This window comes from Rhinopithecus roxellana, chromosome 19 (genome assembly GCF_007565055.1).
Source record: "Rhinopithecus roxellana isolate Shanxi Qingling chromosome 19, ASM756505v1, whole genome shotgun sequence".
Classification (NCBI taxonomy): Eukaryota; Metazoa; Chordata; class Mammalia; order Primates; family Cercopithecidae; genus Rhinopithecus; species Rhinopithecus roxellana.
In genome coordinates, this window is record NC_044567.1 from 75773720 (window position 1) to 75798895 (window position 25176).

The window sequence follows — 25176 nt, forward strand, 5'->3', positions numbered from 1 at the left end:
TGAGGAAACCTGTGTGTGTGAGCAAATATAGCGTGAAAGGGTTCAGGGATTTCTCTTCTTTTCTTTTCTTTTTTGAGACTGAGTCTCGCTCTGTTGCCCAGGCTGGAGTGCAGTGGCACGATTTCGGCTCACTGCAACCTCCACCTCCCAGGTTCAAGCGATTTTTCTGCCTCAGCCTCCCAAGTAGCTGGGACTATAGGCATGTGCCATGATGCCCAGCTAATTTTTGTATTTTTAGTAGAGTCAGGGTTTCACTATATTGGCCCATCTGGTCTCAAACTTCTGACCTTGTGATCCGCCGGCCTCAGCCTCCCAAAGTGCTGGGATTACAGGCATGAGCCACTGCACCCAGCCGTCCTGTTTTTTGGGGTGTGTGTGTGTGTGTGTGGTGTGTGTGTGTGTGTGTGTGTAAGAGGGAGTCTCCCACTGTCGTCCATGCTGGAGTACAGTGGTGTGATCTCAGCTCACTGCAACCTCTGCCTCCCAGGTTCGAGCAATTCTCCTGCCTCAGCCTCCTGAGTAGCTGGGATTATAGGCTTGTGCCACCATGCCTGGCTAATGTTTTGTATTATCAGTGGAGACAGGGTTTCACCATGTTGGCCAGGCTGGTCTTGAACTCCAGGCCTCAAGTGATCCACCTGCCTCAGCCTCCCAAAGTCCTGGTATTACAGGCGTGAGCCACCGTACCTGGCCAATAGTTTTTTTTTTTTTTTTAAGGGACAAGTGTCTCCCTCTTTCACCCAGGCCGTAACCCTGAACTGCTGGGCTCAAGCGATCCTTCTGCCTCAGCCTCTCAACTCTCCAGTAGCTAGGACTACAGGTGCACACCACCATGCCTGGCTAATTTTTAAATTTTCTGTAGAGAGGGGATCTTGGTATGTTGCCCAGGCTGGTCTCAAACTTCTGGCCTCAAGTGATCCTTCTGCCTCAGCCTCCCAAAGTGCTGGAATTACAAACGTTGCGCCACAGTGCTCGGCCAACAATAGATTTATAATATCATTGAGGGCAGGGATTGTGAGTCATCATCAGCTCCCCAGTGACTGGCAGCATGCCAGGGATGGAGGAGGGGAGAGAGGGAAGGAAGGGAGGCTTCTCAGCCCGACAGTTCAGCCAAGTGCAGGCACTGTCATGTTCATGGCCACCAGGCGCCTGCCAAGCACCAGGCTCTGTGCTGCCCACTTTACACAGATGGTCTCACTTGGCCTTGATGACAACCTGTGGAGGTTGGTATTATTTACTCCAAGAGGAAACTAAAGGCAGAGAGTTTAAATAACTTGTCAAAAGTCACATGGCAGAATCAGGATTTGAACTCAGATGTGTTGAACTGAAGCTTGTGCTCTTCTTGACTGCCTGGCTGTGCAGTCTTCCAGAAGAGCACGGCATGGACTTCTGGAATTCTTGCAGCCACTCGACTCAAAAGCAGTTAGCACAGTGCTGAGCGCAGGTAATAGGGCATTTGACAAATGCCAGTGACTGTTGACAGAATGATTGACAGTGTGAATGAATGAATGAGTGAAGTGACTTCCTGTCTTATAAGGTCTTTCTCTTCAAATGGAAGATTTCCTCATAGCCTTTGAATGCTCAATCTAATTAAGGCAAAAAGGCATCAGAGAATTGCGGGGCCTTTCCTTTATTAACTGTCAAGTCCAATCTGGAGGCTGTTTACGTGCCAAGGTCAGAGATCAGTCTTTAGCTGCTCTCCTCTCATTCATCTGGCCAAGCTCAGAACATAAAGTTTATTGATGCAAAACTGATTGGCAGGCTGGGCTAACAAGCTGGCGGGAACAGGGAGTATCAGAAAGAGTTCTAAGCCAGCGCCAGCTCAGCCCGGCTCCTTTGCTGTCCTAACTTCCCTGTGCTCTAGGTTGCAGGGTCGCACCTTTCAGAACTGAACCCCAGAAGAGCAGCAAATGCTGCCTGGCCTTTTGGCAGTTCTCATGGAGCCGAACCAAGAGCAGGAGGGGCAGCAGTCCTTATTCCTGGTTTTGCCCATTAATGTGGAAAGAGCGAGGCATGAAAGATTAGGCAGTATAGTCGTGGTTTTTTTTGTTGTTTTTTTTAGACAGAGTCTTGATCTGTCGCCCAGGCTGGAGTGCAGTGGCGTGATCTCGGCTCACTGCAAGTTCTGCCTCCCAGGTTCACGCGATTCTCCTGCTTCAGCCTCCCGAGTAGCTGGGACTACAGGCGCCTGCTACCACGCCTGGCAAATTTTTCGTGTTTTTAGTAGAGACGGGTTTCACCGTGTTAGCCAGGATGCTCTCGATCTCCTGACCTTGTGATCCGCCTGTCTCAGCCTCCCAAAGTACTGGGATTACAGGCGTGAGCCACCATGCCTGGCCTTTTTAAATTTTTTTTTTGAGACAGAGTCTCGCTCTGTTGCCCAGGCTGGAGTGAAGTGGCGTGATCTCGGCTCACTGCAAGCTCTGCCTCCCGGGTTCATGTCATTCTCCTGCCTCAGCCTCCCGAGTAGCTGGGACTACAGGCACCCGCCACCATGCCTGGCTCATTTGTTGTGTTTTTAGTAGAGACGGAGTTTCACCGTGTTGGCCAGGATGGTCTTCATCTCCTGACCTCGTGATCCGCCCGCCTCAGCCTCCCAAAGTGCTGAGATTACAGGAGTGAGCCACCGCGCCCGGCAGTATAGTCTTAAGACTTCACAAATCAAAGAAATTCCTGTGTAAGCCTCATCAGGCCTGGGGGTCGTGAAGAGGAAGGTAACTGTCATGCCTGCAGTTTGCAGCCAACCCATTACTAAGCAGCACCTATGGGGAGCTCCTGCCAGTGCCTCCTCCTCCATGCCCAGCAGGAAAGAGAGGCTGGGAAGGATGCATGGGCCCCACGCCTGGCTCTACTTGCAGTGCGCCCAGGATAAAAGCCAGGAGGCAGGCCTGACACGGTGACTAACGCCTGTAATCCCAGCAAATCCCAGCACTTTCCGAGGCCTAGGTGGGCAGATCATGAGGTCAGGAGATCGAGAGCATCCTGGCTAACACAGTGAAGCCCTGTCTCTACTAAAAATATAAAAAATTAGCTGGGCGAGGTGGTACACATCTGTAATCCCAGTTCCTTGGGAGGCTGAAGCAGGAGAATCTCTTGAACCTGGGACGCCCAGGTTGCAGTGAGTCGAGATCACGCCACTGTACTCCAGCCTAGGCAACACAGCAAGACTACGTCTCAGAAAAAAAGAAAAGGAAGCCAGGAGGTGGGCAGTCAGGAGAGGGAGGTGGACCCGGGAGCTGTGGCTTCTTTTTTTTTTTTTTTTTTTTGAGGCGGAATCTCGCTCTGTCGCCCGGACTGGAGTGCAGTGGCTGGATCTCAGCTCACTGCAAGCTCCGCCTCCCGGGTTTACGCCATTCTCCTGCCTCAGCCTCCCGAGTAGCTGGGACTACAGGCGCCCGCCACCTCGCCTGGTTAGTTTTTTGTATTTTTAGTAGAGACGGGGTTTCACCGTGTTAGCCAGGATGGTCTCGATCTCCTGACCTCGTGATCCGCCCGTGCCCGTCTCGGCCTTCCAAAGTGCTGGGATTACAGGCTTGAGCCACCGCGCCCGGCCGCTGTGGCTTCTTCTACTCAAGATAAAGGACGGCTCCCCTGGTTATTATCAGGACCAACTGATTTTGCCTGATCTGAGAGAAAACATCCTGACCACAGGTCACTTGAAATGCCCTGTAATTCAGAAACAGTGGCTGTCCACAGCAGACAGCCATCTAGATTTAAGTCCCCAAATTCACACACCACACCACAAAGTAAAACTGTCCACTTACAAGCAAAAAATAACAAACTTAAACAGACAAGCCCCCAACCCACTCTCATTTCATTTCCCTTGGTTCAAGGTCTCCTCTGAGCAGGTCATGTCTCCTGGTGTGTTTGCATACAGGCTGTGGGGGTGCGGGGAGGGAGTCCCTTTTCCTCTTAACCCAGGCAGGGCTGGCTCCAGGTTGCACAGAGCTCCAGAGACAAAACTGCTCACTGCAGAGAAGGGCAGGATCCAGCCCAAGCTCTACTCTGATGAGCTCTGAGATCGGGGGTGCTGACTTCATCTTCTATCTATGGCTTGGAACAATGATGATGACCATGACCCTCTGGTTTCAGTTCAGTCAATGAATGCGGAGCAAACTGCTATCGTCAGGCACTAGTCTAGGGAGGTGATTCAGAAAGGCTCCCAGAGATCCACACACCAATCACTAAACTAATACAACACGCTAAACGCTACATCTACAGTAGGGATAAAGTGTTTTATGTACACAGAGACATAAGGGAGTTGAGAAAAGCTTCAGAGGTTTTCTTTTTTTTTTTTTTTTTTTTTTTTTGAGACGGAGTCTCGCTCTGCCGCCCAGGCTGGAGTGCAGTGGCCTGGTCTCAGCTCACTGCAAACTCCGCCTCCTGGGTTTACGCCATTCTCCTGCCTCAGCCTCCCAAGCAGCTGGGACTACAGGCGCCCACCACGTCAGAGGTTTTCAAAGTGGTTTCCAGACCATCATTGGCCAGCCTCACCTGGAAAGTTGTTAGAAATGCAAATATCAGCCCCACCCCAGACCTGCTGAATCAAACATTCTGGGGGTGGGGCCCAGCAATCTGTGTTTGAGCAAGCCCTCCAGGTGATGATGATGTAACCTAAAGTCTGAGAATCATGTAGAGGTTGGAAAACTACGTTGCAACCAGCAACCTGTTTTTGCAAATAAAGTTTTATTGGAATACAGCCACAATCCTTCTTTCAGATATTGTTTGTGGCTATTTCCCTTTTAACCAGCAGAGTTGGTAGTCATGACAGAGACAATATGGCCTGCAAAGCCTGATTCTGCCAAGTAACTAGACGAGATTTCCCATACAGGGAGCATAGCCTAGATTTTTTTTTTTTTCTTTTTCTTTTTTTTTTTTGAGACAGAATCTCACTGATAACACAGGCTGGAGTACAGTGGTGGGTTCTCAGCTCACTGCAACCTCCACCTCCTGGGCTCAAGTGATCTCCCAACCTTAGCCTGCCAAGTAGCTGGGACGACGAGCATATGACAACATGCACAACTAGCTTTTGTATTTTTTTTTAAAGACGGATTTTTTTTTTTTTTTTGAGATGGCGTCTAGCTCTGTTGCCCAGGCTGGAGTACAGTGGCGCGATATCAGCTCACTGCAAGTTCCACCTCCTTGGTTCACACCATTCTCCTGCCTCAGCCTCCCAGGTAGCTGGGATTACAGGCGCCAGCCATCATACCCGGCTAATTTTTTTGTATTTTTAGTAGAGACTGGGTTTCACCATAGCCAGGATGGTCTTGATCTCCTGACCTCGTGATCCGCCCGCCTCAGCCTACCGAAGTGCTGGGATTACAGGCATGAGCCACCACGCCCGGCCTAAAAGACAGAATTTTGCATGTTGCCCAGGCTGGTCTCGAACTCCTGGGGTCAAGTGATCCGCCGCCTCAGCCTCCCAATGTGCTAGGATTACAGACATGAGCCACTCACTACACCTGGCCTTTGTTTGTTGGTTTGTTTTTAAGAGACAAAGTTTCAGTATATTGCCCAAGCTAGACTCAAACTCCTGGCCTCAAGCAATCCTCCTGCCTCAGCTTCCTAAGAGGCTGGAACTACAGACAGGTGCACACCACTATGCTTGGCTCCTGTCTAGGGCGGAGGTTGCAGTGAGACAAGATTGTGCCACTGCATTCCAGCCTGCGTGACAGAGCCAAACTTTGTCTCAAACAACAAAATCCCCTTAGTGCCCTTTCCTAGCAACCAAACGTTTTTCCATTTTGTTAGGAACGGGAAGAAGAGAGGAAATAACTGGCTAAGTGACTACTCTATGTTAAGCATGGTCACAAGGCATTTTCCAACATTATTTCAATTTTAATGAAAGCTGCTCATGAAATCAGGTTCACTGGGTCACAGTTTTCAGATGAGGAACCTGGGACAGGTGAAGGGACAGAACTGGAACCCAGTTCTGTCATACCACAGATGCCCCACCTGTTCTACACTGACCTGTCAAGAATAACAATTATTATTTTTTTAGAGACAGAGTCTTGCTCTGTCGGCCAGGCTGGAGTGCAATGGCACGACCTTGGCTCACTGCAACCTCCAACTCCCACATTCAAGCGATTCTCCTGCCTCAGCCTCCCGAGTAGCTGGGATTACAGGTGCCCGCCACCATGCCCAGCCAATTTAAAAAATATTTTTAGGACAGACAGGGTTTCACCATGTTGGCCACGGGGGGGCTCAGTCTCCTGACCTTGTGATCTGCCCGCCTTGACCTCCCAAAGTGCTAGGATTACAGGTGTGAGCCACTGTGCCTGGCCCAATAATTATTTTAAATAATTACTTTTATTTTATTATTATTTTTTTTGAGACAGGGTCTCACCCAGAATGGAGTGCAGTGGTGCCATCTTGGCTCACTGCAACCTCCGCCTCCCAAGTTCAAGCGAATTCTCCTGCCTCAACCTCCCAAGTAGCTGAAAGTACAAGCACGTGCCACTACGTCCAGCTAATTTTTGTAGTTGTAGTAGACACAGGGTTTCATCATGTTAGCCAGGCTGGTTCGAACTCCTGGCCTCAAGTGATCCACCCACCTTGGCCTCCCAGAGTGCTGGGATTACAGGAGTGAGCCACTGCGCCCAGCCTAAATTACTTTAAAAAATGGGATCATAGGCAGGACACGGTGGCTCCTGCCTGTAGGCGGGCAGATCACTAGGTTAGTTCCAGACCAGTCTGGCCAACATTGTGAAACCCCATCTCTACTAAAAATACAAAAAATAAGCCGGGTGTGGTGGTGTGCGCCTGTATTCCCAGTTACTTGGGAGGCTGAGGCAGGAGAATCACATGAATGCGGGAGAAAGAGGTTGCAGGGAGCCGAGATCCCGCCATTGCACTCCAGCCCGGGCGACAGCGCGAGACTCCGTCTCAAAAAAAAAAAAAAAAAAAAAAATCCTCTAGCCCAAATCCCTCCATCACAGAAGCAGTTGGAGGAGCTTGAAAAGGTTAGGTAACAGGCCCGTGAGGCTTGTCTGTGGAAAGAGCTAGGCTGCAAGACACCTCTGACTCCGTTGAGTGCTTTATCTTACTTTCCTTTCCCTATTTAAGACATTAAATCATTTAAGACTTAGTGTCATTTGGTCCGGTACGGTGGCTCACGCTTGTAATCCCAGCACTTTGGGAGGCTGAGGTGGGCGGATCACCTGAGGTGATTGGAGACCAACCTGGCCAACATGGTAAAACCTAGACTCTAAAAAAAAAAAAAAAAAAAAAATATATATATATATATATATATATATATATATATATATATATTAGCAGGGCGTGGTGGCACGTGCCTGTAATCCCAGCTACTCAGGAGTCTGACGCAGGGAGAATTGCTTGAACCCGGGAGGCAGAGGTTGCAGTGAGCCAAGATGGCACCACTGCACTCCAGCCTGGGCGACGGAACGAGAGTCTGTCTCAGAAAAAAATAAAGTTTTAAAAAGACAGTGTCATTTGATGGAGTTGCTTTCTTGATCGTTGGCTGCAATTAAGGACCTACCCTCACTGGCTTTTGTGTTGCCTTGGATGGGCTCTCAGGTTCTCCCGCCCTATCAGGCAGTGGAGGCTGGCCTCGAGTGCTAGTCCTCCATCTTGCCCTCTTCTCCTACCCTCTCCTACCCTCTACCCCCCACCCCCTGGCTGCTCTCCTCTCTCCTCCCAACACTGTTCTCTTTGGGAATATGCATGTCCAACTTCCCAAGCAGTCTGGGATCTGGTGTAAGACGACTCTTGGTTTAATGGAGTTTTTCCACAGTGCTTCAGTGTGCCCCAAGGGTTTGGAAGGTTGGAGAACTAACAAAAAGCAAAGCGCCATCCTGTGTCGTTTTGGCAGGTCTGTGTTCTGTTAATATATGGAAGAATTAAGAGAAGAACGAAGAAATAAGGACAGAAACTCCACTTGGGAGTACTTGTCTAACCCTGAAAAAGTTCAAGGCTGTTGTTCAAGGTCTGAATTTTCCCCTTGAGATTCGCTTGTAGTCCTTAAAGTCATCTTCAGACATCTGATCAAGGCAGCATCCGCGGAAAATTATAAGGTGGGTGGCTGCACTGGAGACTGTCCTGGCTCAGGGGAGCCGGTGAAGAGTGTGACTTTTTTCCCCTTGGCGCTGCGGGATCAGAGTGGGTGCCCTCTGCTATGCAGGAAGCCCTCCTTGCCCACTAGATAGTTCTCATTCCTCAGGAGATATTCTGTCAGGGGCCGGCGTGTTTCTCCATCTTGGCACTTACCCTCAGACCCTCCTAAGTACCTGGGAGGGCCGTGTTTTTCATCGGAGGTTGAAATGGAACCTCTCCCTGGGTGCCCGGGGATAGTACCTTGGGGGCAGCGCCCCTCCTTCCAGAGGGCAGCATCCCAGCGGGGGCGGGGGCTCGGCTCAGATCCCAGAGCACCTTTTGTCCCTGGAGACGCTCTGCCAGCCAGGTACGTGGACTGCAGCCCGCCCTCCGGGGCGCCGCGCGGGGCTGGGGTGGGCCGGCTGCTTCGGGGAGTGGCGGCCGGGAGCCCGCGAACGCGGGTGGGCGCCGTCGCCTCACTAACCGGGCGCCTCCGGGAAGTCCGGGCGGGGTCCGCCGCTCGCACATAGGATTAGCGTCTTCTAAACTCCATCCCTGGGAAAAGCCGCCGCACTTCTCACCCAAACTCGCAGAGCCGAGGGGTTGGGCTGGGGTTGGGCGGGCGCGGGAGCCGGCGAGGCAGATCCGAGAATGGGTGGACCTGGGCGGCCAAGCCCCTCCAGCGCCAGCCCAACCGCCCCGGCCCGGACAAGTCCAGCGGGCCGGGGACCGGTGACAAAGGCGGCGGCGGGTCCTCCGGGCCTCTGGCCACGGGCAGTCGCAGGGCTCCCCCGGCCGCCCGACCTCCCCTCGCGTCGCTGCCCGTCCGCCGGCGCCGCCCGTCGCCCGCCCTCAGCCGCCCGGCGAGGAGCGGCCTCCTCTGTCGGCGCGGGGTCCCCTGGTTAACCCCTGCCCGGCAGCGCGGCCGCTGATTGGAGGAGGCGGGGCGCTGGGGCAGCGGGGACCCCCCCCAACCTTCCTCGTCCCCTCCCCCTCCTCCCCCACTGTCGGCGCTTCCCCCACCCCCCCAGGACCCCCCCTGCCTCCCAGCCGTGCAAATCTCGCGAGGAAACACGCGGTTTCACTAGTGTGTTTACACCGATCACTACTAATCCGGACCGAACCGATCCGGATTAAGGGGCCGGAGGCGGGTCCTGGGCACCAGCGGTTCCGACCCCCCCCCGCCCTCCGCTCCGCACCCGAGTGGCCCCCAGCCGAGCGGGCCCCCACCTCCCGGCCCGGCCTGGGCCCTCCTGCGCCTCCCTTGGCCTTTGTCCGGCGCCAGGAGGCCGGTCCCGCGCCCCCCGCGGCCGCCCGGGCCCCGGCCCGCGTCGGGCGCCTGGCTCTGTACGCGAGCCCGGGGATCTGCGGCCTTCGTGCCCCCCCTCCCCCGCCCGCCCTCTCGTGGAGCCCGGCGCCGGCGGCGGCTGCCCGGGCGGGGGGTTGCGGCGTTCAGGAGAGGCCCCGGCTCCGCCCCGGGCCTGCCCAGGGGGAGAGCGCAGCGGCCCGCAGCCAGGTCGGGTCGGGGCCCCTCCCGGGAGGAGCGTGGAGCGGCGGCGGCGGCGGCGGCAGGTGAGAGGCTGAGCCCCGGGCGGGGGAGGGCGCCAGGCCTGGGGCATTAACCGTCCCAGGGACCCCTCTGGCCTGAGGAGCCTGCGACCTGGGCCCAGCTCGGGGCCGGCTCCGGACCGCAGCTCCTGGGTGCTGAGGCGGGAGGGGCTCCCTGAGGGCTGCGGGTTGCTGAGGGGCCGGGCCGAAGATGGGGGAGGCCCAGGCGGCCCCGGCCTGGGATTGGGGCCGGCGGCCGGAGGATAGACGGGGGCGCCCCGGCAGCTGGAGGCCTCGGCAGCCTCCCGGGCGCCCCCGAGAGCCGGCCCTCCCTTCCTCCGTGACAGGTGGGCCTGGAGTTGGGGAAAGTTTGGAGCCGGCGAGGGGCGCCGGGACCAGGCCCCGTCGCCCCTGCTTCCCGGCTGTTGGCTGCAGGGAGGATCCCAGTCCAAGGCCCCGCTGGAATTAGACGGAGTGGCTGTTTCCTTAACATGAGTTGACATTAAACGGAATAACCGCCGGGGCGTCATTTTCCGGGCCGGGCCTGGGGATGGATAGGTTTAGGAAATGTTGCGAGAGACCTTGGGGTTTGGGAGAGACTGCAACCTCTGCCATTCCGACCTCGATTAGGGCAGGGCAAGACGCGAGGAAGGCCACGGGGGAAACTCATTCCCCCAGTCTTTTTTTTCCTTCTTTTTCTTTTTATAAAGATGCATTTCAACCTTTCTGAGAATTTCCTAATTCTCTCTCTAACCTGCACTTGCTTGTGTGGGTGAAACTTTAATTTGTCACCTTTTCATTCCCCTTTGCCCCAGGCTCTCAATCCAGGAAGGGAAATGAAACTGAAGGACTTGTAAGGAGGTTGTTACTGGAGATTGTGGAGTTGTTGGATTGCAGAGGAGAATGTTCGATTCATTTTTTCAGTAACTTTAAAATCACACCAGCCATTCCAACTACTTAATAATGTGTTCGAAGGGGTTCTATGTAATGATGTATGTTTCTTTTCCACTGTTAATTTTAAAGGGAGGTTTTCAATGGGTCGTGTAGGAGTTGGTCTCTTGCAAAGGATAGACATATTTGCTGAAAGTAGCCTGTGCATTAATTGGTTATGGAAGTTTAAAAATGGTGTCCTCCTGCCCCTCCCTGCTTGGAAGAAGGGCTAAAAGCAGATGTCCAGAATCAAGAGAAACCTACTGCAGGGAGTGGTCAGAAAAAGATTTTTTAAAGGGATTGTTATGGAGCTATATTAATTTCCTGAGTCAATGGAGGTAGATGGTTTTACCGTGGGCTCTCTATTAAATTTAAAATAATTAATTCCTTTTCTCATGAGCTACTGTGAGCTCTTCAGAGAAAGGAGCTGTATTATAGTGTTTTTGCAGTTATTTGTAGCTTCTGATTCATCCTATATTCTTTTGACATTATTGTCAATGGTTTATATTTTAGTTTAAGGACTATTTCCTCAGTGGGAAATAAATATCTGAAGATACTTAGCTGGATTCGAAGGCTGATAGAAGGAATTTTCTTTTTGCAGGCTAGTTCTTGTTTTGTTTTTTCCCCTGTGCTCAACTTTTACAGAGATTTTATGAAGGGTTTGAGGGGTTTATTTTTGCTGTTAAAATCAAATCAGAACTAGGGAAGAATAAGTGGCTGTCATAGAAGAGGACTTCTGAGCTGCTTTAGATGTTTTAAATGTATTACTGTTTTATGCAGCACATAGTAGTCTACCACTTGTATGCTGTATTTACTTGAGATTTAACTGCATTTGATCATTCAGTGAAATAATTACTGTGAGTTTTGTTCTACAAAAAATTGCCTCCTCACATTTTAGTATTTATGGTTTCACAGCCTACTTTTTCTTTTTCAGTAGAAATGATGGAAGAATTGCATAGCCTGGACCCACGACGGCAGGAATTATTGGAGGCCAGGTTTACTGGAGTAGGTGTTAGTAAGGTGAGTAAAATGATGATAATGAACACTATTCATATTCTGATTTAAATACATTTTTTAAATGATTAAGAGCAACTTGGGTAGGCCCTTCTGATAGTTTGCGGGGAGAAGATTTGGGTCTTAATTTCAGTGAACTTTTAGGTCCTACTAGTCATTCCAGTAGTCATTTAACATAGTAGGTTTGAAAATGTTCTATATGGGAATATATGTTTCTTCTTCCTTTCTGGTATAGGAGAGGTTTCTCATGGTTCTTGTTACAAGGAAACTAACAGGATGTGTGTATAGATTCTATGCCATATTTTGTTAAAACTTGTCAGTCATTCAGAAAGAAAATTATAAAGCATTGCATAGCTTTGTTACATTGGACTTTGGAGGTAGTTACATGGTAGAGTTTTGAAAAATTGGCCTCTGTGAAGTCTGCAGACTCTTTACTGGTTGCACCCTCAGACTGGTTTGTTGCTTTTCTCATTCCTCCTTCTTGCAGGAGCATAATATTAGATTAGGCCCCCATTAATGGGCACCTATGAAGTTAAGCAATGTTATAGTTTCCTATGCGTGGTTTTGTACCCACTGGTCCACCCCTCTGCTCTCATAGAATGATTTTACAATGTGTAAAATGTTTGATTTTAATACAGTATGCAAAGTGTATTTACAATATTTTATTTAAAAGCTTCATTGGTCCAAGATCACATTCCTTGGGCTTGAAGTGTGTGAATGTATGAGCTATTGAGTTTTTTTTTTTTTTTTTGAGACATAATTTTGCTCTTGTCGCCCAGGCTGGAGTGGAATGACATGATCTCAGCTCACTGCAGCCTCCGCCTCCTGGGTTCAAGGGATTCTCCTGCCCTAGCCTCCTGAATAGCTGGGATTACAGGCGCCCGCCACTACGCCCAGCTAATTTTTGTATTTTTAGTAGAGACTGGGTTTCACCATCTTGGCCAGGCGGATCTTGAACTCACCTCAGGTGATCCACCCACCTCGGCCTCCCAAAGTGCTGGGATCACAGGCAGGAGCCACTGTGCCTGACTGAGCTTTTGATCTTTAACCAATGTGATACAACATTTCTTTCTATGCTTTTCAAGAAATCCTGTCTCATGGTAACCTGGGTGTTGATCTCGTGCTCAGTTAAGAGCTTCTCCAAGGAGAAGGTGTGTTGAGGTTTAGTTGGAAAAATGGGCTTCTTTGATGGGTCTCACATTTTGGTGAGCTGGGTGGGATAGCTTGATAGGGTTTTTTTTTTTTTTTTTTTTTTGAGACAGAGCCTTGCTCTGTTGCCCAGGCTAGAGTGCAGTGGCACGATCTCGGCTCACTGCAACCTCTGCCTCCCAGGTTCAAGTGATTCTCCTGCCTCAGTATCCTGTAGCTGGGATTACAGGCATGTACCACCATACCTGGCTAATTTTTTTTAATTTTTAGTAGAGACGGGGTTTCTCCATTTTGGCCGCCTGGCTGGGTCTTGAACTCCTGACCTCAAGTGATCTGCCCACCTTGGCCTTCCAAAGTGCTAGGATGACAGGCATGAGCCACCGCACCCAGCCAGCTTGATAGTTTTTGTTTATTCAACAAATATTGAGCACTTGCTGTATGCTAGGCATTGTGCAAGATGTTAGAGCTGATGCTTGAGCACAGTACCTCCACATTTGCAGTATGGGGTGAGTGAGATGATACCGTGATGAGATCTGTATTACAGCTGTAACAAGGTGCTGTGGGAACACAGGATTTGTTACATATGCTTAATTTCTTTGGACACTTAGACAGTTTTACTTTTGTGGCACTTTAGAGTAGCTGTACTCCTGGACGTTGTATATTGAAGTTGCATGTACAAATGTAAACTCTCTGATCTAGGTGAAGTAGCTTCAAGTAGAAGTGAGCAGTGTATCTGAATACTAAATTGATCTCTAAGTGACCTCTGATTTGTCTTTTCACTTGAAGATTGAGCATAAGGCTGATATCCAGATCTGTCTGTTTAAATGGTCCCCCGACACTCCCCCTACCCCAGTCCTATAAGTCAGTAAGTTTATATTCAAATTGTACATAGTTTAAGCTCACTGATCTTTGTCATTAGGGTTATTGTTCTGTTTTTAGGTTCTTGATGGCTGTATCCAAGTATACTTTTGATGGAGTAGGGCAAAAGTGATAAGAATGAATGACATTCAACATGTTGCTGTCTAGCCCCAGCTTAAAATCATGTAACTAAGGTATCAGAAAACTTTAATACAGTAGCCTGTTTAATAGAAAATTCTACCTTCAACATAGAAAGAAGTTCTTTGTACAGAAAAAGAAATTTACCTATTTCCAGTTTTTTTGTTTGTTTTTGAGAGGGTCTCACTCTCTAGCCCAGGCTGGTGTGCAGTGGCAGGATCTCAGCTCACCTCAACCTCCACCTCCCAGTCTTAAGTGATTCTCCTGCCTCAGCCTCCCAGATAGCTGGGATTACAGGCCTGCGCCACTACCACACTGTTAACTTTTGTATTTTTAGTAGAGATGGGGTTTTACCATGTTGGCCAGGCTGGTCTTGAACTCCTGACCTCAAATGATCCACCTGCCTGGGCCTCCCAGAGTGTTAGGATTACATGCATGAGCCACTGCACCCAGCTTTATTTCCAGTTGTTTTTATTCCATTAGTTGTTTGTTTGTTTGAGACAGTCTCGCTCTGTCGCCCAGGCTGGAGTGCAGTGGCACAATCTCGGCCTTCTGTAATCTCTGCCTCCCGGGTTCAAGCGATTCTCCTGCCTCAGCCTCCTGAGTAGCTGGGACTGCAGGCACCCGCCACCACGCCCAGCTAATTTTTGTATTTTTAGTAGATGGGGGTTCCACCATATTGGCCAGGCTGGTCTCGAACTCCCAACCTTGTGATCTGCCTTTCTCGGCCTCCCAAAGTGCTGGGATTACAGGCATGAGCCACTGTGCCCGGCTTCAGTAGTTGTATGTTATTTTGATATTTCCAGTCATGGTTAGTATTGTTGATTACAATGAATTTGTTATTTGAGGACTAGCAGGAGAGTTTTTTTTTTTTTTTCCGTAACAAACTTGAAGAAAAAAATTAATTCTGTAGTTTGCAGAGCTGGGAAAAGAAAATCTCCATTTTGTATGACTTCTTTTTTTTTTTTTTTTTTGAGACAGAGTTTCACTCTTGTTGCCCAGGCTGGAGTGCAGTGGTGCGATCTCAGCTCACTGCAACCTCCGCTTCCTGGGTTCAAGCAATTCTCATGCCTCAGCCTCCCAAGTAGCTGGGATTACAGGCACGCGCCACCACGCCCAGCTGATTTTTTGTATTTTTAGTAGAGATGGAGTTTCACCATGTTGGCCAGGCTGCTCTGGAACTCCTGACCTCAGGTGAGCCACCTGCCTCGGCCTCCCAAAGTGCTGGGATTACAGGCGTGAGCCACCGTGCCCAGCCTTTGCATTACTTCTTTTACCAGTAAGACATTGTACCTCTCAGACTGTTGATTTGAAATGGGAGTGTGGAGGGGATGGTGATACTGGGAGAAAAGGGTGCTTTTGGAAAAACTCCTCTCCCTGGCTTTGAATTCTCATTTCAGATCCTTATTTCTCAATGAGAATATCACACCGTGTTAGGGCCGAGCACAGTGGCTCACGCCTGTAATCCCAGCACTTTGGGAGGCCGAGGCAGGCAGATCACGAGGTGAGGAGATCGAGACCATCCTGGCTAACACGGTGAAACCCCATCTCTACAAAAAAATACAAAAAATTAGCCGGGCGTGGTGACGGGTGCCTGTAGTCCCAGCTACCCGGGAGGCTGAGGCAGGAGAATGGTGTGAACCCAGGAGGCGGGGCTTGCAGTATGCAGAGATCACATCACTGCACTCCAGCCTGGGCGACAGAGCAAGACTCCGTTTCAAAAAGAAAAAAAAAAAAAAAAAAAGAATATCACTGTGTTGATGACAGCTTTGTTTTTCGAAGATCAAAAAAGATTTCAGCCCCTGCATCTCCAAATGAGAGTAGAGTGACTTCCCTGTGATGGTGCCATCTAGTGGGACTGGTTCAGCCTCTTGGGCTGTCTCTTGAGTTTCTCCTAACTATTCATAACATTTTCAGTACTTTTTGATGTCCATAGAAGGAAGAAAGTCAGTGCCACTGTGGATTCTTTCCTAGTGGACAAGAGTGTTACAAGTAGCTACAGTCTTTGAACTTTCTGGTTATTGTAAATCTTCTGTTGTATAACTTTCAAGTTTTTTTCCACCTGCAAATTAGATACACACTGCATTACTTAGACTAAAACAAAATGGCCAAATCTCCACATCTATTACTTATATTTAAGTTGCTTATTACCTATATTTGGGTTTTTAATTTTTTATTTCTAATTTTCTTGCATAGTGCAAATTTTTAATTTTCTTGCATAGTGTGTTTATATGTACTCAGTTTCTCAGCATATTTACTTCATAATAATTAAACCAAGGTCATTTGTTTTGGGTTTTGGGATGCACTATTTGGTTTTTGTTTAAAAGATTGACATTTTCTGTCATTCATGAATTGATGAGGGGAAAGTAGTGTAATGTGCACCGAAAAGTCTATAGCGACTCCCTGGTCTAGTTGCCCCTTTTTAGGAGGACCTGGAGCCATCGTCTTAGCAGTTTTGAGGTGATAAGGTTAAACTGGGTTGTGAACCTAGTTCTTTTTTCTTTTTTTTTTTTTTTTTTTTTTTTTTTTTTTTTTTTTTTTTTTTTTTTTTTTTTTTTTGAGATAGAGTTTTGCTTTGTTGCCCAGGCTGGAGTGCAGTGGCGTGATCTCTGCTCACTGCAAGCTCAGCCTCCCGAGTAACTGGGACTACAGGTGCCCGCCATCACGTCTGGCTAATTTTTTGTATTTTTAGTAGAAAGGGGGTTTCACTGTATTAGCCAGGATGGTCTTGATCTCCTGACCTCGTGATCTGCCCGCCTTGGCCTCCCAAAGTGCTGGGATTACAGGCGTGAGCCACCGTGCCCAGCTCCTAGTTCTTTATGTCTTATGGACCTGACATGTGAGCTGTCCTACCTCTTTTTTTTTTTTTCTTTTTTTTTTTTTGAGACAGTCTCGCTTGGGCTGGAGTGCAGTGGCACGATCTTGGCTCACTGCAGCCTCCGCCTCCCAGGTTCAAGCGATTCTCTTGCCTCAACCTCCCGAGTAGCTGGGACTACAGGCGTGGGCCACTACACTTAGCTAATTTTTATATTTTTAGTGGAGACGGGGTTTCGCCATGTTAGTTAGCCAGGATGGTCTCTGTCTCTCGACCTTGTGATACGCCCGCCTCGGCCTCCCAAAGTGCTGGGATGACAGGGGTGAGCCACCACGCCTGGCCTCTCCTACCTCTTTTTTAAGATCTCTTCCTGTAAGCACTGGATAATCTACTTCTAGTAATGTGAAACTGACTATATCTTAAATTGATATGTTTTCAGTCAACCTGTTGCCGTTTATATTCCATACCCTGCTCCCTTTTGACAGTTTAAGTACAGGTAGTCTCGGCGGTTCTGGAGACCATGTAAAGTAGGCAGAATTTCACCCTTTCATGCATTGTTACTTGTACCTAGTTAGAGTATCAATGCTAATATAGTAGCAAATACTTATAATAGTGTGTGCCAGGTACTGTTCCAACAGTACAACAAAAGCAATAAGAAGTTAATTTAGATCTTTTATAACAGGGATAGTGGTTAACAAATCTGTATATAATCAATTCACTGGATTAATAGGCATTCTCCATTCTCTATAAGCCATACTGACTGATGCTTATCACATTGCTCCTACCAGTTGAATTATAGCCATGTCAAGGATCATTTTACAATAACTTACTCTTGTGTTGTAATTATTCAATTTAATACACAATCGCATAAACCAGTGAAATATTGCAGGCCGGGTGCGGTGGCTTACGCCTGTAGTCCCAGCACTTTGGGAGGCCGAGGTGGGCGGATCACAAGGTCAGGAGATCGAGACCATCCTGGCCAACATAATGAAACCTGTCTCTACTAAAAATACAAAAATAAGCCGGGCGTGGTGGCACGTGCCTGTAATCCCAGCTACTCAGGAGGCTAAGGCAGGAGAATCACTTGAACCAGGGAGTTGGAGGTTGCAGTGAGCCGAGATCATGCCACTGCACTCCAGCCTGGGCGACAGAGCGAGACTCTGTCTCAAAAAAGAAAAAAAAGAGAAATATGATTGCAAAATAGAAGAACTGTTTCCAAGAGAACTAAGTTAACCGCCCTAGAAAGACTAGATAAGTCAGCAGGCTCCTGTAGTCCCAGCTGCTCAGGAGGCTGAGGCAGGAGAATTGCTTGAACCCGGGAGGTGGAGGTTGCAGTGAGCTGAGATTGCGCCACTGTGCACTCCAGCCTGGGCAACAGAGTAAGACTGTGTTCAAAAAAAAAAAAAAAAAGCAAATCAACAAGGAGACAAGGAGATGTCTATAACAATTTATTATTTTAATCTGCAGGAATTCTTTATTTAAATCCTTAGCAAGTATCTTTTTTTTTTTTTTTTTTTTTTTTTTGAGACGGAGTTTCACTCTTGTTGCCCAGGCTAGAATGCAATGGCATGATCTCGGCTCACCGTAACCTCTGTCTCCCAGGTTCAAGTGATTTTCCTGCGTCAGCCTCCCAAGTAGCTGGGATTACAGGCATGCACCAACACACCCGGCTAATTTTGTATTTTCAGTAGAGACGGGGTTTCTTCATGTTGGTCAGGCTGTTCTTGAACTCCGGACGTCAAGTGATCCACCCACCTCGGCCTCCCAAAGTGCTGGGATTACAGGCGTGAGCCACCGTGCCCAGCGGTAAGTATCTTTTAAGTTCTCACTTTTTTTTTTTTTTTTTTTTTTTTTGAGACGGAGTTTCACTTTTGTTGCCCAGGCTGGAGTACAGTGGCGTGATCTCAGCTCACAGCAACCTCCGCTTCCCAGGTTCAAGCAATTCTCCTGCCTCAGACTCCCGAGTAGCTGGGATTACAGGTGCACGCCACCATGCCTGGATAATTTTTTGTATTTTTAGCAGAGATGGGGGTTTTACCATGTTGGCCAGACTGGTCTCGAACTCCTGACCTTAGGTGATCCACCCGCCTTGGCCTCCCAAAGTGTTGGAATTACAGCACCGTGCCCTTTTATACATTTTTAAGTCTGATACCTCACGTCATATAATCAGATTTGACTTCTGAAAAGGTATTTAACCAACTGATACCTTTATTTTCATGTAGTTCATTGCAGCAATTAGAAGCTTTCAGTTATGAATATCTAGTGTCAGCTATTTCACACACCAAAGCCACTTTCATTTTTAAAAAATGTTTGTATGTCTTACATTTAATTTAATTACATGCCTGACAATGCTCAATAAGCATGAATGCTGAGAAATGGCCTGTACTTATACTGATGCATTTTAAGGAACTGTGGATTAATTTACTTTAGTATTTATTTGATTCCCTCCTTATTTCACATGTGGTCAAGTACCAACTCGTGCCCCTTTCTCTGAAATTTCTGAAGTGTTTTTCTGCCCCAATTGCTACTGCCTTAATCCAGACTGTTTTTATTCATAACTCTTAATAGTAAGGCTCCCTATTGACTAGTTTGGAAGTCTTGAACCTTTCTGTTTTGGTTACTTTTTTTGGTTACTACAGAAATTACAACACATATTTTTAACTTATCAAAGATTAATGTTAATACCTTTGTGTTCCTCTTGGTCAGTACAAGGGCCTTGAAGATTTTTTTTTTTTTTTTTTTTTTTGAGATGGGGTGTCACTCTTTCACCCAGGCTGGAGTAAGGTGGCATGATCATGGCTCACTGCAGCCTTGACCTCCTGGGCTCAGGTGCTCTTACTGCCTCAGCCTTCTGAGTAGCTGGGACTACAGGCACACACCACCACACTTGAATAATTTTTGTATTTTTTCTTTTTATAAATTAAAAAAAAAAAAGCCTTCCATTGGCATCTAGCAAATTTCTGTATTTTTGTAGAAACTTGGTTTCGCCATTTTGCCCAGACTGGTGACCTTGAAGATTTAACTCCGTTTATCCCCCTCGCAATTCACATGCTATTGCCATTCTGTATTTAATTGTATGTATGCATGCATGTATGTATGTATGTGTGTGTATACATATATATATACTTTTTTTTTTTTTTGAGACATGGTCTCACTGTGTCACCCAGGCTTGAGTGCAGTGGTGCGATCTCGGCTCACTGAAACCTCTGCCTTCTTGGCTCGAGTGGTTCTCCTGCCTCAACCTCCTGAGTGTCTGGGACTAAAGGCATGTGCCACCACGGCCGGCTAATTTTTTTTTTTTTTTGTATTTTTAGTAGAGACAGGGTTTCACCATTTTGGCCAAGCTGATCTCAAACTCCTGACCTCAGGTGATCTGCCAGCCTTGGCCTCCTAAAGTGCTGGGATTACAGGTGTGAGCCACCATGCCCAGTCTGTATATTTTCTAGAGCACTTTTAGGTTTATAGAAAATTGAGCAGCTAATACAGAGTTCCCATATACTTCCTCACCCTACTTTCTCATTATTAACATTTTGCATTATTAGTGTCTTTGTTACAATTGATGATACGTTATTAACTAAAGTCCATTGTTCACAGTTGTCCACTGGCTTCCATTAGGCTCTTTATTTATTTTTAGTTTTAGTTTTTTGAGATGGAGTCGACTCAGTCTGTCGCCCAGGCTGGAGTGTGGTGGCGCGATCTCCTCTCGCTGCAACCTCTGCCTTCCAAGTTCAAGCAATTCTCCCTGTGTCAGCCTCCCAAGTAGCTGGAATTATAGGCGCCTGCCACACGCACACAAAAAAGTAATTTTTGTATTTTTGGAAGAGATGGATTTCACCATGTTGGCCAGGCTGTTCTTGAACTCCTGACCTCAAGTGATCCACCTGCTTTGGCCTCCCAAGGTGTTGGGATTACAGGCGTGGGCCATCACACCTGGCCTGTTATAGAATATTCTCAGCCATTATCTTGACATATATTGCTTCTGTCTTATTCTGTCTTCTCTGGCATGCTAAACATACACTAGACCTCACTGTGTTTTCTCTGCCTCTTACCCTGTCTCTCGTATTACTTGTCTTTTTGTTTTCTTACCTAAATGCTTGGTAGTTTCTTGTGACCTATCTTCCACTTGATTAATTTTCTCTTTAAATTTGCCTTAGTCTACATAAACCTATACATTGAAATTTTATAAGAGCTGAGTCGCTCTTATCCTGAGGGTGTAGCCCATGGATCTTCTAATGTATGGGGTGGCTTTCCCACACTCCCCTCATTGGGCAGGGCCTGGGCTTTGACTTTCTTCTCTCCCTATACTCCCAGGCCTCTCAAATTATAGCTTAATTTCATAGATTTTTCTTTTTCTTTCTTTCTTTCTTTTTTTTTTTTTGAGGTGGAGTCTTGCTCTGTCGCCAGGCTGAGTGCAATGGCATGATCTCAGCTCACTGCAACCTCCGCCTCCCAGGTTCAAGTGATTCTCCTGCCTCAGCCTCCCAAGTAGCTGGGACTATAGGCATGCGCCCCTGCACCCAGCTAATTTTTGTATTTTCAGTAGAGACGGGATTTCACCATGTTGGCCAGGCTGGTCTCAAACTCCTGACCTCAGGTGATTCACCCTCCTTGGCCTCTCAAAATGTTGGGATTACAGGCATGAGCCACCATGCCTGCACTAATTTCAAAATTTTTTCTTTAGAATTTAATGTACAAATGACTTCAAATTGAAATCATTTTTTATTTTTAAATTTTAACTTTTAGAGACAGGACTTCATCCCCAGGCTGGCCTCCAACTCCTGGGCTCAAGTGATTTTCCCACCCCAGCCTCCTAAGTAGCTGAGACTACAGGCATGTGCCACTGCACCCAGCAGAAGTGATTTTTTTGAGTTCCGGTCTTGTGTCTCTGGATTCTTGGCTTCTTATGGAAGTAATTCTTTATTTCATTGCTTTGCAGTCAATAATATAAAACTAACACTTAGTGTGTGTGAACTCTTGTGTCACTGTAAAGTTTACCTCCTTGTGACTTTCACTTCTTATCTGCTTCCTTCTTCCTTCCTGCCTATAGGTGGTTAGCATTGGCGTTGTCGTCACTCTTGGCCTTTAAAGTCATTTATTTTATTTCTTGTTCTCTGTCTACTTTTAGTTAAATTCAGATTAAATGGAAAGATTTCTTAAAATTTTATTTTTAAGAAAGGCCATGAAAGGGAAAACAAATAAGGTATATTATCAGTGGTTTCTTATTTCAAACCTGGGTCTAGGGATAATTTGGCTTAGTTCTATTCTTCCTCTCTACCTTGTCTGGGTCTTAAATTGTTAGGTTCCTCACTTGATCCTGGCTACTACTAGATGTGATGAGATTAGTTTGGAATCTACTTTCTAGTATGTTGGCCATGGTTAGCTAAGTACTTTATTTATTTGTTTGTTTGTTTGTTTATTTATTTATTTATTTTTGAGACAGAGTCTCGCTCTGTCCCCAGGCTAGAGTGCAGTGGCGTGATCTCGGCTCACTGCAAGCTCCGCCTCCCAGGTTCAAGCAGTTCTTCTGCCTCAGCCTCCCTAGTAGCTGGGACTATAGGAGCATGCCACCATGCCCTGCTAATTTTTGTATTTTTAGCAGAGATGGATTTTCACCATGTTGGCCAGGATGGTCTCGATCTCCTGATCTCATGATTCACCCGTCTTGGCCTCCCAAAGCGCTGGGATTACAGGTGTGAGCCACCGCGCCTGGCCCCCATATCTTACTCTTAACATATCCTTTTTCTAAAACACTGCATATAATGCAAAGGATTGGAATAGGAATAATATAGCTTTGATACTAGAATCTGCTAAGAAGTTAGCTAGCTCTAGTTAACTTAGGAGTCATTTCAATTCTCTGGATACTTCCAATTTAAGAATTTTATGTTTGATGAACTACACAAAAAGAGGAAGCCAGATTTGTGATAGGGGATAATAAATTCCAAAAATTCCAGTTAAGTATTAGTAGTATGAAAGAGTGAGTGGTAGTGTTAAAATATAAACCTTCAGGAACAAAAGTTCTATAGGATAAAATCTGCCAAAATTCTTTCCTTCATTTTGTATATATATAGCCTTTTGGGAACATGGGTTGCATAGAATAAAATAATGATGTTAGAAAAATACCATAGGAGCAAGAAAAGTACCTTGTTTTGTGGATCACCTGAGAGGTCAGAAGTTCAAGACCAGCCTGGCCAACATGGTGAAACTCTGTCTCTACAAAAATACAAAAAAATAACCCAGGTATGGTGGGTGCCTGTAATCCCAGCTACTTAGGAGGCTGATGCAAGAGAATCACTTGAACTTGGGAGGCGGAGGTTGCAGTGAGCCGAGATCATGCCACTGCGCTCCAGTCTGGGTGACAGAGCGAGACTCCGTCTCAAAAAACGAAGCAACAACAGCAAAAAAACCTGCCAATAACTCCCCATTCTCCACCTCTCTTTCAAACCCCTGGCAACTATCGTTCTGTTTTTCCATCTCTGTGAATTTGACTACTCTAGGTACTAATGTGAATGAAATCATAACAGTATTTATCCTTTTGACTGGATTGTTTCACTTAGCATAGTGTCTTCAAGGTTAATCTGTGTTGTAGTATATGTCAGAATTTCATTTCCTTTTTAAGACTGAGTAATATTTCATTGTATGCATATACCACATCTTGTTTATTCATCTGTTGATGGACCCTTGGGTTACTTTGACCATTTGGCTATTGTGAATAGTGCTATGAAAAACAAATGCTACTGCTATGAAAATGGCTGTAGTCTCACAGTCCCTGCTTTAAATTCTTGTGGCTGCAGATCCAGAAGTCGAATTGTTGGATCATATTAAACTATACTCTTGTTGACCTCCTCTCAGGCCTTATTGATAAGGGACAGCTAGAAAATAGTGGTTCTTTTAACTCACATTCTACAAAAGCTTTAGAAGTCTTAAAAATTCTGTTAACGGATGCAGATGAGCTAGTAATGATAGTCTAATTGCAACTATTACAAATAGTATTATTGGCCCGGTAAGTAAGAACTAAGCTACTGTGTAACTTGGCGAGTTACACAGGATAGCCTTTTTGTTTTTGAGATGGAGTCTTGCTCTGCCACCCAGGGTGGAACGCGATGGTGCAACCTCGGCTCACTGCAACCTCCACCTCCAGGTTCAAGCGATTCTCCTCCCTCAGCCTTCCAACTAGCTGAGATTACAGGTGCCCACCACCATGCCTGGCTAATTTTTGTATTTTTAGTAAAGATGGGGTTTCACCACATTGGCCAAGCTGGTCTCGAACTCCTGACTTCAGGTGATCCGCCTGCCTCGGCCTCCCAAAGTGTTGGGATTACAGGCGTGAGCCACTGCTCCCAGGCATAGGATAGCCTTTCATGTGAGTCAAACCATAGGTTGCTTTTAGAGTGTCACACATTTACTGTCCATATTTGCTGTACTAGAGTTTTACTGTATTTTATTTTGTTTTTGAGACAGGGTCTCACTCTGTTGCCTAGGCTGGAGTGCAGGGGTCCGATCTCAGCTCACTGTTAACTACTGTCTCCTGGGTTCAAGCGATTCTCCTGTCTCAGCCTCTCAAGTAGCTGGGACTACAGGTGTGTACCGTCACGCCTGGCTAATTTTTGTATTTTTAGTAGAGATGGGGTTTCACCACGCTGGCCAGACTGGTCTCGAACTCTTGACCTCAAGTGATCCACCCACCTCAGCCTCCCAAAGTGCTGGGATTACAAGCATGAGCCACCATGCCCAGCCAGAATTTTATTTTAAAATTGAGTATTGGATTTTATTTCATTTAAGAAAATTTTTTCTGGCCGGGCGCGGTGGCTCAAGCCTGTAATCCCAGGACTTTGGGAGGCCGAGACGGGTGGATCACGAGGTCAGGAGATCGAGACTATCCTGGCTAACACGGTGAAACCCCGTCTCTACTAAAAAAATACAAAAAGCTAGCCGGGCGTGGTGGCGGGCGCCTGTAGTCCCAGCTACTCGGGAGGCTGAGGGAGGAGAATGGCGTAAACCCGGGAGGCGGAGCTTGCAGTGAGCTGAGATCCGGCCACTGCACTCCAGCCCGGGCGGCAGAGCGAGACTCCATCTCAAAAAAAAAAAAAAAAAGAAAAGAAAATTTTTTCTACAAAGAGAATTTTATTGATGGCCCTAGCTTATTCCCTCCCAAAAGACCAGCTGCAACCAGATTAAGTGAACACAACCTTAAGATTTTATTGTTGTCGTAATAAAAGATGATGCTTATCACTGGATCACTTCAGCCCAGGGAATGGAGGGAGCAGTGAGCCAAGATGGCCATTGCACTCCAGCCTAGGTGACTGAATGAGACTGTCTCAAAAAAAAATGAGTATGGCCTCTAATAGTATTATAATCAGTCCTTTGAAGACTGGTAATGTTGCCTGTGTAAAGATTACAAGGTGCTGGTATCTGTTTTAATGGATGTGAACTGTATGACTGATAACTTTGCTTCTATAAAACGTATATGTGTGACTTTTAGTACATAAACTGCAGCCAGTGTTGTTGATCACTTAGTTCCTGTTCTACCTGACTCTAAAGGACTACTAAGGATTAATTGTGGAATTAAAATATCATCTGAAGGTACAGCTGATCTCAGGATCCTCCAATTCAGGATGTCTTCTGTTATTAACTTCAGCCAGATTTAATGTTCAAATTTAGCAGTAGTTACT

The 25176-nt window shown here is 47.1% G+C and overlaps 1 protein-coding gene across 9 annotated transcripts in view; it reads left to right on the forward strand.

The window, feature by feature from the left end:
• The first annotated feature begins 9361 nt into the window (after positions 1-9361).
• TLK2 (tousled like kinase 2) overlaps positions 9362-25176 on the forward strand; it is a 142517-nt gene continuing 126702 nt past the window's right edge. For 2 of the 9 annotated variants that reach the window (XM_010380079.2, XM_030923438.1), the window contains exons 1-2: positions 9368-9627; positions 11468-11553. In XM_010380079.2, coding sequence (XP_010378381.1) covers positions 11473-11553 — 81 coding nt within the window. In that variant the 5' untranslated portion in view covers positions 9368-9627; positions 11468-11472. Of the gene's footprint in view, positions 9628-9927; positions 9951-11467; positions 11554-25176 lie in introns of those variants that run through there. The other 7 variants (XM_010380080.2, XM_030923439.1, XM_030923436.1 and 4 more) reach the window with 5 other exon arrangements.